The following is a 10818-nucleotide window of genomic DNA, read 5'->3' as shown; positions in this document are numbered from 1 at the left end:
AGTCCGCATTTTAAAAGACCCCCCCCCCCCCCCCCAAAAAAAAAAGTTTCCCTTTTCTATTCAGATGACGAAGGAGGGTTGGGTGCCCGTGCCGGTTCCTGTAGGACCAGCAAATCAGCCATTTGGCTGATTCTGGCCACTTCCAGAAACTTCTCTGAGCGTAGCAGCAAGATACTGAACACGATGCTTGCAGTGCTAACAGGAAAGGACGAATGCACTTCATGTCTGTATACAGGAGCTGGCTTTGTTCTTGGGGAGTGATTGAGACAAATTAACTGAAATAAAAGGGAAGCAGGTCACAGGCTCTCTGTTTCATGTTTGGTCAGTGTTGCTAGCTATAGCTACTTGGCTAATGTAGGATTACAGGGTCAGAACCTCAAAACAGGAACAACTATGCTACAAAATAGAACTGGTTTCCTGTCAGAGGCTGGGCTGATGCAGAGTAGAAAACTGCTTTCCAGGAGTTACACCATGTTCAGCAGGGCACCAGCTTTCCTTGGCACAAGGGGAAACTCACATTTTACACTCCCCAGTTAAGTGCCATCTTCCTTTACCATATATTTGTTTTTCCATCACTGGAAAAAAATTGGCTAGAGAGGAGTTCCTCTTAAAGACAGGCCTTCCTACTGCCTAAAGATAGGCAGTAAATGTACACAGAAGAGCTGCTAAGAATACAGCCTTAGTGAGCAGCAGGGTGGTGACACGGCCCCTGCCAAATGCAGCGTTGTGCCTGCCCCGAGGACGTGAACACGTGCCAATTCTGGATATCTTGGGCGAGAGCAAAGGCACAAACCAGCCTTCCACCCTCCCCAGGCAGCAAGAGGATGAGCCCCACCTTCTTCTCTCCCCCCAGTTACTTGACTCCAGATCCAGCTTAGCAATGCACGAGGGAGAGAGGAGGACTGGCCCACAGCCTGCCCGAGAGAACAGCACCAGTGGTTGTTGTTTGTTCCAGCCTTCTGTGTAGTAGGCAGGAATGAAGGTCAACACAACACACACGCAGCAGTGAACAGGCGGCTAAAGGTATCAATGCTCCTGTATTAAAGTGCAATTCAAAAGTTACAAACATTCATGGTTGATTTTTTTTTTAAATACAGTTATTAGAAGGTCTCTAACTCAGACTTAAACAGTGTTTGCAGATAAGGAAATTTACTTCCCCTCATGCAGGGCTGCTTTAGGAATTCACACTTGCAAGTCATGCAAGCCTTCCTCACAGGAGAGCCCTGGCACACAGGGAAGTAAGGGAGAAAACACTCCTTCCCCTTCACTGTGAAGGTAGGAAGGCTGTAGGAAGCATATGTAAAAGATCACAAGGGTCTCCACCAGACTAGAGAGACTCCCTTCAGAGCAGGTTTAATGGCACTATGTTCTAAGGAAGAAGGAAAGGTTGTGGCTGAGCAGCCAGAGTCTCTGAGTGTTAGTAACATCCGCACCAGACAGCGGTTCCCAGCTGAGAGGGCACTGCACCCCTAAGCAACCCAACTCCGGTATTACAGCGCCCACCCACCCACGTTGCTCAGATGTGGGCATACACCCCCTGGCTGCAGTGGCTGAAGGAAATGACAAAGGCCAGTTTTCCCCTGTGGAGCTAGCACACAGCCCAGGCTTGCTCAGCAGAGGGAGCCAGGGCTGCGGGACCCGTCTCCTGACAAGGCTAGAGCCAGGTCATCTTCCTAATGTAACATATTTTGCTCCAAGGCAAGCAGCCTCCTGTGCAGCATGTGACTCCATTACGCTTGAAGAACGGCTGCTTGACACAGGATCATTGCACAGATACGGGACCTGCTTCTAGGAGAGGGAAAGGAAGACTGATCCTCACACCTGCCAGTCTATCAGCTCACTGCCCTGCAGCACACCTTTGTTTGCTTTTCTATTCAATGTCTACAAAGGCAGGCTGATAGGAGCCCATCCCCTTCCCTCTTGCGTAGCCAAATGCTTCAATGTCTCTTAGGATGCACTTCCCAAGTTCGTCACCCCATGACTTGTTAGTCCAGGACATGAAACACACAATTCCAGCACGGTACAGGATTTCCAGAGTCCCATCTCACGCTGAACTGTGCCAGAATTTAAGGAAATTTAACACCTTTCTGGGGCACCCAAGGGTCTATGCAAGGAACTTCATTGCTCTCTATACCTTTCCTCTTGGATGGTGCTTCAGAAGAAGTCAAAAGTTTGGCATTCCGAGTCGTTTTACTCCAAGATCCTAGAGCCTTCATATTTTAGTCCTAGATTAGTCATGTGGTCTACTGGTGGTTTATTAAGAAGTCCATCTCTCTCCTCAAGCCAATGGCAGAGCAAAAGGTTAGTGCTTCGGCCCCATGAGATAAAGCAAATAAACAAGAAAGTGCTGTTGTTCCGCCTTGTATTGCCACTGACTTAATGTTTAAGGAGGGCAGGTGCTCAGCTGCCCAGCACTACATATATTGTATATACACAAAGAGAGCTAGAGATATGCTAACCCGAGGGGTAGTAACAGCCAAGTTGTCTTCAGGGAGAGAGAGTGTGGGAGGCTAGTTGCAATTTCCTTCTGTTAGTTGTTCTTCTTATCCTCAGGAGGTGCATAAGGAGGTGGCTGATCCTGGAAGGAGATAGAATAGAGTCAACAACCCTGCTCGTTTTATGATGAGCTCTTCCCAGGCATTCCCAGGCTTGGCTTACAAGAAATGACTGCTCTTCAGTGAGCTACAGACAGAGCCAGGTGCTGTGTTTTAAGCTGTCGTTTCATCACACCGTTCCTCCCTAGTATCAGTTATGCTCCAGGATATATGCTGCCTCCCATAACGTTTCTAGTGAAGGTCCCCTCAAAACCAGGCAACAAATGGTCCATTGCAAACAGACCATTTAATCTGTTTTAATCGCCATCCTCCCTTCACTTCCAGGGCTTTGTCTCTGTCGATGTTCATAGCTCTGACCCAGCAGACAGCAAGCCCCTGGGCTGAGGGCCAGCTTTGCTGCTCCATCCGTCTCCAGCCCACCACAGAGCCACACAAGGCAGTGAAGGGCACAGGCAGACTGGCTGTCACATACCAGACGTAGGCTACAGCCTACCTACCGGCTGCCACTGACTGAACAGTAAGAGACCTCCCCGTCTCCACACAGCCCAGGAAAAAAATGAAAACGAAACCCACATGCTCTCATCCTTCAGTGACCTGCTCTTCTTCAACCCTCCCCACTTTCAGGCCCAACAGAAGCAGAGTGCTTCTGTCATACTGAGTGGCTGTTGCTGGATGCATCTTAAGGCCCTCCTCCTTTCCTGACTGAAGATTTAACAAGCCGCCTTCATGGCATTATCATCCACACCTCCCAGGAAAATGCACACTTTCTGTGCATTTTCAAAATGAAGGCATGCTAGGCTTTGCTAGGAAAGCAAACGGCTGTCTCTGTTAGCGACAGAAGAGGGAGCGGGTACACGCAGGCCACAGGTGCCGTACTCACCATGGGCATGTATACATTGTGTGGGTTGGCAGGGTTGTAATACGCACTGGAAGCGGCTTCCATGGCCTTACTGCTCCCTAGAAAGGAAAGAGAAGCAGCAAGTGTAGGACACGCTCATCTATATGCCTTAGGCAGTGGCCCCAGAGCCTTCTCCCCAGCCATAGCTCTTTTGAGGAGTCGACAAACATCCAAAGAGCTAGCAGCAACCGCAGCAAGCTGGGTTTGAATTCAGAGCAGTTCAGGAAAGCTGCAAGCTGGCTAGAGCTGACCACAAGCTGTGCAATGCAGAGCTGAGCAGCTCCCCCCACACTCTGTTAACTCAAATAATAGATCAAGATGACTTTGAGCTCCTGCAGCAACAACAGCTTCCCCACCCCACGCTGTGCCCACTATGCCACCCACAGCCCAAGCCCCCAAGCACCCTTTTGCACCCGGACCCTGGCAGCCCCCCAGTTCCATTACCTGGCATCCCTGGGCTCACCCAAGCTGGGGGAGCTGAGGGTTCTGCAGGAGATGGCCCAGAGTAGGGGGGAGGAGGTGGCACATACGTGGGGTTCATGTTCGGAAGTGGTGGGTAAATACCTGAAAAAGATGACACCAGATTGATGCTTTGGACCATGGCAATGGGACAGGGGGGAAGAGAGCTCACAGGCCCAACAGCACATTAGCCCTGGACAAGAGCAGTGGTCAGGGAAGCTCTGCAGGCTTGGCAGGGATGCAGACAGCAGGGATTTGACATTTTGCTAATGCCCGTCATGCCAGCAGGCAACAATTCTCCGCCAAGCAGCAGGACAATTTACAAACCGCATTTTCACCTCCCATCCAGCTGCAACTATAGAGACACATGGGTGGGATCAACAGCACGCGACAGATTTTTGCAAGGACAAGGATCCTTGATGGAGACAAAACTCCAGTAACCCTCACCGTACCATTGTGATTTCTTTACAACTAACACCAAACACACCCTGCCAGTCATCATTACACAGCTTCCAAACCTGGAGTCTGGGCATATGGATATCCCATGGGCTGTGGAGCAGGTCCATAGGCGTTCATCGGAGGTGGTGTATAAGGATATGGTCCGTTTGGTGGTGGAGGAGCAGCATAGCCCCCCGGCGCAGGTGAATAACCCCCTGGAGCAGGCGGGGCAGGTGCATACCCTCCGGGCATGGGTGTATAGCCATAGCCAGGGTTCTGGAGAGGAACGCCACTGGAAGCTAAGGAGCACATGTTTAGTAAGCCAGACATCCTTTTGTTACAATTAAACATATAGAATAAAAGGAAAAAATAGTCCTGTTCATGCAGCACCATTTCCCATCATCTAAACTCACTATACAGTCCTGGCAGAGTACTGCGCTTGAAAAGCATTAGCCTCCTCGCTGCAAGTTCACAGGGTGCTAAAGGAAACCAGCTGCAAAAATACTAGCTATCAGGTACCAGTTCAAACACAGAGCTCCTGCTGCTGGAAGAAAAGACGGTTCTAAAGCAAGTATCAGTTGGGTGGTTTTTACTTCTTTTTAAACTGTCTTATCAGAAAAAAGTGTACATTTTAAAATGCACATTCCTTTAAAAAAGAAAATTTTTGTATCAGAAAGAAAAAGTGCATTTTTTCCCCCATTTGAAAGTTTTAAATAGAAGTTATTATTTTAAATTTATTTTTGCCCCCTTCAAATGTGGATGTGTTAACTTCCCCCATCTTACTCCACTATTACAGAACTGAGCGAGGGTACGTCGCTGCAAGTTCACAGGGTGCTAAAGGAAACCAGCTGCAAAAATACTAGCTATCAGGTACCAGTTCAAACACAGAGCTCCTGCTGCTGGAAGAAAAGACCATTCTAAAGCAAGTATCAGTTGGGTGGTTTTTACTTCTTTTTAAACTGTCTTATCAGAAAAAAGTGTACATTTTAAAATGCACATTCCTTTAAAAAAGAAAATTTTTGTATCAGAAAGAAAAAGTGCATTTTTTCCCCCATTTGAAAGTTTTAAATAGAAGTTATTATTTTAAATTTAGTTTTGCCCCCTCCAAATGTGGATGTGTTAACTTCCCCCATCTTACTCCACTATTACAGAACTGAGCTGAGGGTACGTAAGTGGATCAATTTTTCACCATCACATATTTCAACTTTACTCCAGGAGGAACGAGGTTCTGTAGAAAAAGGTGGTCCACCTCAGAAGCACAAACTTCAGAATATTCTGATTGCACAAAGCGTTACAATGAAATAAAGAAAAACGATTGGAAGGAAAAACAAAAGTTCCCCTGGAAAAAAACCCCACAGCACTGCTGTGGAAGAGTGCATCGAGTACCCCCTCTTCCCCCAGCCCATGAAGTTCAAAAAGAGCACTATTCTCTAACTAGCTCGGCCAATCACGGGGGAACTGCAGGCTCTGAAGACCCCTTACCATTAGAGGCAGCTTTGAACATCAACTGCCCAAACTCAATGGCTCCTCCACTGTTGAAAGTCAGTTTAAATGTCCCCTGCCCTTCCCAGCCACCTAGGAGAGAGAGAGAATTAGAATTAAAACGGACTATTAACCTCCTCAGTAGCAGTCAAGCCAGCTAAACAGTTAATACTCCAATTACTTTTTTCTTATTATTTCAAAACCATTTTGCGTCATATCGCAGGGGGAAAGAATCATGGCACTGCTATCAGATGTCCCCCAAAATAGTATCTCAAGATCAGGAATTTATTTCTTTACCCTTTGAAAGACGATCCCCATTATAGTTATGTAGAAGCAGCCTACCCTAAATACTAGGATGTTTTGTCCTTTCCTGAAAGGTTTAATAGAACCTAATAATGAACACACTGTAAAGAAAGAACACTTAATTCACTGAGGATTTTAATCAAAAGCCCTCAAATGAAGTTTTATTGCTGACCTCAGTGGACTACAGATCAGGATTTGCAACTCAAGCTAGGATTTAAATCAAATGCAACATTTTTAATCTCTTTGACCCACAGAAACCCAGACAGATTATAAATCCTTAGGTATAATAGCACTTTTTCAGAAAAAAAAGCAAGTAGGTGATGACATTGCAGGATAAGAATGCTTTATTTTGCACGGGGTTTTTGGTGTTGTGTTTGGGGTTTGGGGGGGGTTGTTTCTGGTTTTCAGGATTTTTTTTTTTTTTTTTTTAGAAAAAAGATGTCTTTAAAATAAAAGATTTCATAAAATAAGATTTATCTTCCTTGTCTGACTAACAATGAAGTTAGTAGAGGTAGAGAGAGCCTCCTGGGGACAAAGTAGAAATAAAGGACAGAAATATAACAAAACAATCCACCATGGATAAAGTCATCCCCTTGGAGATTCACCTCTTTAAAATCACTGTCTTAGTATGATTTCAGCCCGAGAAAGTGGGCTGATCCACAATCCAGAGGACCCAGCCACTTTAAGACATTGTTAGCAACAGGAAGTAAAAGCATAAGCTCCTCCTGGGGACAAAGTAGAAATAAAGGACAGAAATATAACAAAACAATCCACCATGGATAAAGTCATCCCCTTGGAGATTCACCTCTTTAAAATCACTGTCTTAGTATGATTTCAGCCCGAGAAAGTGGGCTGATCCACAATCCAGAGGACCCAGCCACTTTAAGACATTGTTAGGAACAGGAAGTAAAAGCATAAGCTTTCCAGGTGCCATCAAAATGCACATGAACTAGTTCTAGGGCTGAAGAGGGAAGAAATTTGAACCAGAAGCCTTGATTTTAATCCCTGTTTACCTTCTGCAATTCCCTATGTTAGGTCATGACCCTGACTAAGTCTTACCACAGTTTCATCATCAAATTGGGAACAAAGCTAAATCAATGATATACAGAAGCATCCTAGATGCACACAAACGTACCCAATCTGGTAAGTGACTAATGACCTCCAGAAAACAAAAGTGGTTGCTAGTTCTGCCTATCAACACCGACGACTGGCGACTTGGTCACTTACCCACCCTTCCAGGTCAAAGACGGGAAAACAAGCACATGCGGAAACCAAGTGAACATGACATACACAGCAAGACAGAAGTTACAGGATTAAACAAAAGCCATCCTGTGAAAGTCAGTTATTAGCTCTGGGGGCAGAAAGTAACGCCAAAGCAGCGCCTTCAAGTTCAGAAGACGCGGGTTACCTTAGCGTGGACACGCTAGCTATACTGCTGTAGCTACTCTGTCCGTCTTTCCCGTGCATGTAAGCCATCTATCTGATGTTCAGCAGAAGATAAAAGGACTTGTGACACTTGGGAAGAGTTCAGTCTACAAAGCACGGGCACATACCTCCTGCCTCGGCCTGAATCTGTCCTTTGATGTAATTGGCAGAGAAAACAGGCTGCTCAATGGAGCATCCTTTCACCAAATAAAATGGCATCATGAAAGACAGCATAGGATCCTTGCCCTTCGACACAAAGATCATCTGCAAGACAGGAGGGAAAGCCTCTGAATTACTTGAATATAAATATAAAGGGTGGTCATGGAGTTCTAGCTGAAGCAGCATCCAAAAAGAGGATAACTTAACTCCTAGTATCAGTATGCAATTGTGTTATTTCACAGCTTTAATACTGTGGGATCCCAAACAGATTTGATGGCACGTGGCTCGCTCACCTGTAGCATGTATGTTGCAAAATAATACACCACTTAAAACACACGTGCACATTTACAGAGTTTTATTGTTCCGCTTTTTAGGGATAAGCTATGACAGTTTTCAAAGAAAGCAATATGGACTGACACATTATATGAAATATATTCTCTAGACAGTGATTTCCAGGACTACACGTGCCTTTGTAGGGAATTGGGATTGTGACACAGGCACGAACTATCCTATTTCCACCTTCCCTTCTCCCACCTAGTACTCTCAGCGGTTCCTCCCATAACAAAAATCACTTCTATCACCAACTAGGTTTCTGGTCTAAAGTCTACAAGATCCCTTGAGAAGGAAGCAGTCCTGCTGGCATCAGACTTACCCTGTAAGGGGTGAGATACAGCATCCCTTTCTTGGTGCCTTTGAAGGCTTCAGGCTTGCCCGTCACGTCACTGAAGGAGAGCTCCACATCTTTACACTGTTTGAGAACACTACAGGAGGAAATCAGACAAATTGGAGAGACAAACTCAGCAACAGCTCTGACACGCACCCCCCCCCTCACACAGGGACGGGGATAGCACACCAGGACCTCTGAATCACCCCCCACCCCCCCCCCCCCCCCCTCACACAGGGAGGGGGATAGCACACCAGGACCTCTGAACATTATCCCAAAAGACTCAGTTCGGATGTGGGCCTGCCGTTTTCGCTTTGAATGGAGAGGGATAATTTATGCAGAGCGGAAGAATTCATCCTCTCACCTGTGACAACCCCTGCTCCTCTTCCACAAAGGGAAGCTTTAAATGACAGTTTCTCTTTCTGTCTCCAAAACCATCAGGCTGAGGAATTCCCCTCTCCGCATGAGAAGAGCCTCGGCCCAAAGGCCGGGGCACAGAAAGGGGTGAGGTGTCCGAAACCACCCCCCTTGAAGCCAAGGTATCACCTCAGAGCAAGCTTCCCTCTCCAAGTCCATGCTCAAATCCAGGACTGGCCACTACACGGGAAAACAGCACTGCTGTAACACCGCACCCACTGTGCAAACTGAGGAAGTTGCTCCACTAATGCCCTCACTGCTGACCCTCCTCCACATGATTTAAGTAAATGCTTGTAATAAACAGCACCATGCTAAGGAACAAAACGAGGAGCCAGTAATGTCAGCAATAAGCTTATTATTGTTGGATATCTGTAGGAACATCAGCGAAATCTGTTAACGACACCAAAGCCAGATGGGAACCATGAACGTTGCAGGGTCAGGGGTATGGAGGTGACTGAAAAATTAAATATATTTTCAGGAAAAATGAAAGAGTCAACTTGGGAAAGGGTGTCACTGAATCTACAGGGCGGACCCTAAACATACCACCTAGTAAGAAAACTTACAGAATAAACAGAAGAGCCTTGGGGGTGACAAGTTTGCAGTGTGTAACAGTGCTAGAAGAATCTGAGGCCTTTTATGGTTCAAGAGAATAGAAAAAGAAAAAACAAAACCCTAACCCAACACAAGCCTGAAGAGGCCAGACCTAAAATTATCCTTATATATTCTGATCAGCCTATTGTAGAAGTCAGATCAAGTAAGGAGTCAGGAAACTGCAAAATTACTGAGGGAAGGGAAGAATCAGAAGGGCCAGCGTATGGGAAAACAACCAAAAGCCCTGTAGTTTCAGGTTGTGTGCTCTCTAGGGAAGAAAAAAAATGTAACAGTATAGACGTATCTGAAAAATGTAGCTATCCAAGGAGGAAGACATTAAAAAGGTCTAGCTTTAATGTGGAAAAAAAAAAAATCCTGATCAAGAAACTCTACTGGGACGTTACTTCATAGCTGAACTAGATGCAGGTTCTCAGACTGGCTGAGAGGGACAGACTGACGAGGCAGCAGAGCTCTTTCCATTTCCAAGATGAAAAGGGGAAACATTTCTTCTAAGCTAAATAAAACCAACTCCTCGACAGTTTGGATCTTACCAGAACCCTCCTCAACCATGTCCTGTAGCAACGTTTCACGTCAGTTTGCCTCATTGGGAAGAATTTCTACGTAGTCACTTTTATGTTTACTCCTTCCCAGCTGCGCACACAAGCACACAGCACACAGCCACCACCACTGGGTGTAATTAGGCTGCTGAACTGGTTTGCACCTGCATGCCTGTCCAGGGCTGTCAGAGGAGGGCTGTGCACCCCGCGGAGCACCCACCTGTGACTAAGCAGCACCTCAAAGAATGCCTTGAGGTCAAGGATGGAGAGATCTCCTTTAAACCAGCAAAAGCTCTACAGGTTAAAGGACTCCCCTGACTGAAGTATTAGCAGTCAGTTACGAACCCAACATTATTTGGAGCGTATTTTTCCTATTGTGCTCCAGCCCCAAACCAACTCGATGATCCTTTACCGGGCCTCTGGTTTCTAGGATTTCTCTAGCCAAGGCCAGGATGCCGGGAGCACCCGAACACAATCAAAGCGAAAGCCCAGCCCGTCAAGCTGGTCTGTCAATCCCCACTCGGGGCGAGGGCAGGCATCGGGCAGCCGGCTGCGCTTTCGCGAAGAGAGGCGCTCCTCGCGTGCCGAGGAGGGGACCTGCTCTGCTCAGGCCTCGCCTCCGACCGCACGTTTTCCTGACTTTGATTTCAAGTGATCAAGACTCCTACCTGAAGTGGTCTCTGCCTCTCTGACACCACTAGCTAACTGCATGACATTAAAAAAAAAAGCCAACTCCTTGTCTTTCACAGGCGATGGCAGCTCACTCTTCACCCAGGACGCCCGCCGGAGCGGCACTAAGGCCCGCCGAGCTTCAGCAGTGACGACGGGGCAGCTCTGTCGGCTCCAGCCAGGCCTGCTCCCCACCGCCTG

The 10818-nt window shown here is 46.8% G+C and overlaps 1 protein-coding gene across 1 annotated transcript in view; it reads right to left on the bottom strand.

Moving 5' to 3' along the window:
• Positions 1-1017: 1017 nt before the first annotated feature.
• WBP2NL (WBP2 N-terminal like) overlaps positions 1018-10818 on the bottom strand; it is a 10811-nt gene continuing 1010 nt past the window's right edge. The window contains exons 2-8 of the mRNA XM_009290130.1: positions 8372-8546; positions 7689-7824; positions 5833-5925; positions 4431-4649; positions 3898-4017; positions 3436-3512; positions 1018-2578 (exon numbers count right to left, since the gene is read on the bottom strand). Coding sequence (XP_009288405.1) covers positions 2531-2578; positions 3436-3512; positions 3898-4017; positions 4431-4649; positions 5833-5925; positions 7689-7824; positions 8372-8546 — 868 coding nt within the window. The 3' untranslated portion in view covers positions 1018-2530. The remainder of the gene's footprint in view (positions 2579-3435; positions 3513-3897; positions 4018-4430; positions 4650-5832; positions 5926-7688; positions 7825-8371; positions 8547-10818) is intronic.

This window comes from Aptenodytes forsteri, unplaced genomic scaffold (genome assembly GCF_000699145.1).
Source record: "Aptenodytes forsteri isolate BGI_AS27 unplaced genomic scaffold, ASM69914v1 Scaffold284, whole genome shotgun sequence".
NCBI classification, from domain to species: domain Eukaryota; kingdom Metazoa; phylum Chordata; class Aves; order Sphenisciformes; family Spheniscidae; genus Aptenodytes; species Aptenodytes forsteri.
This window is presented reverse-complemented; position numbering and strand designations above follow the sequence as displayed.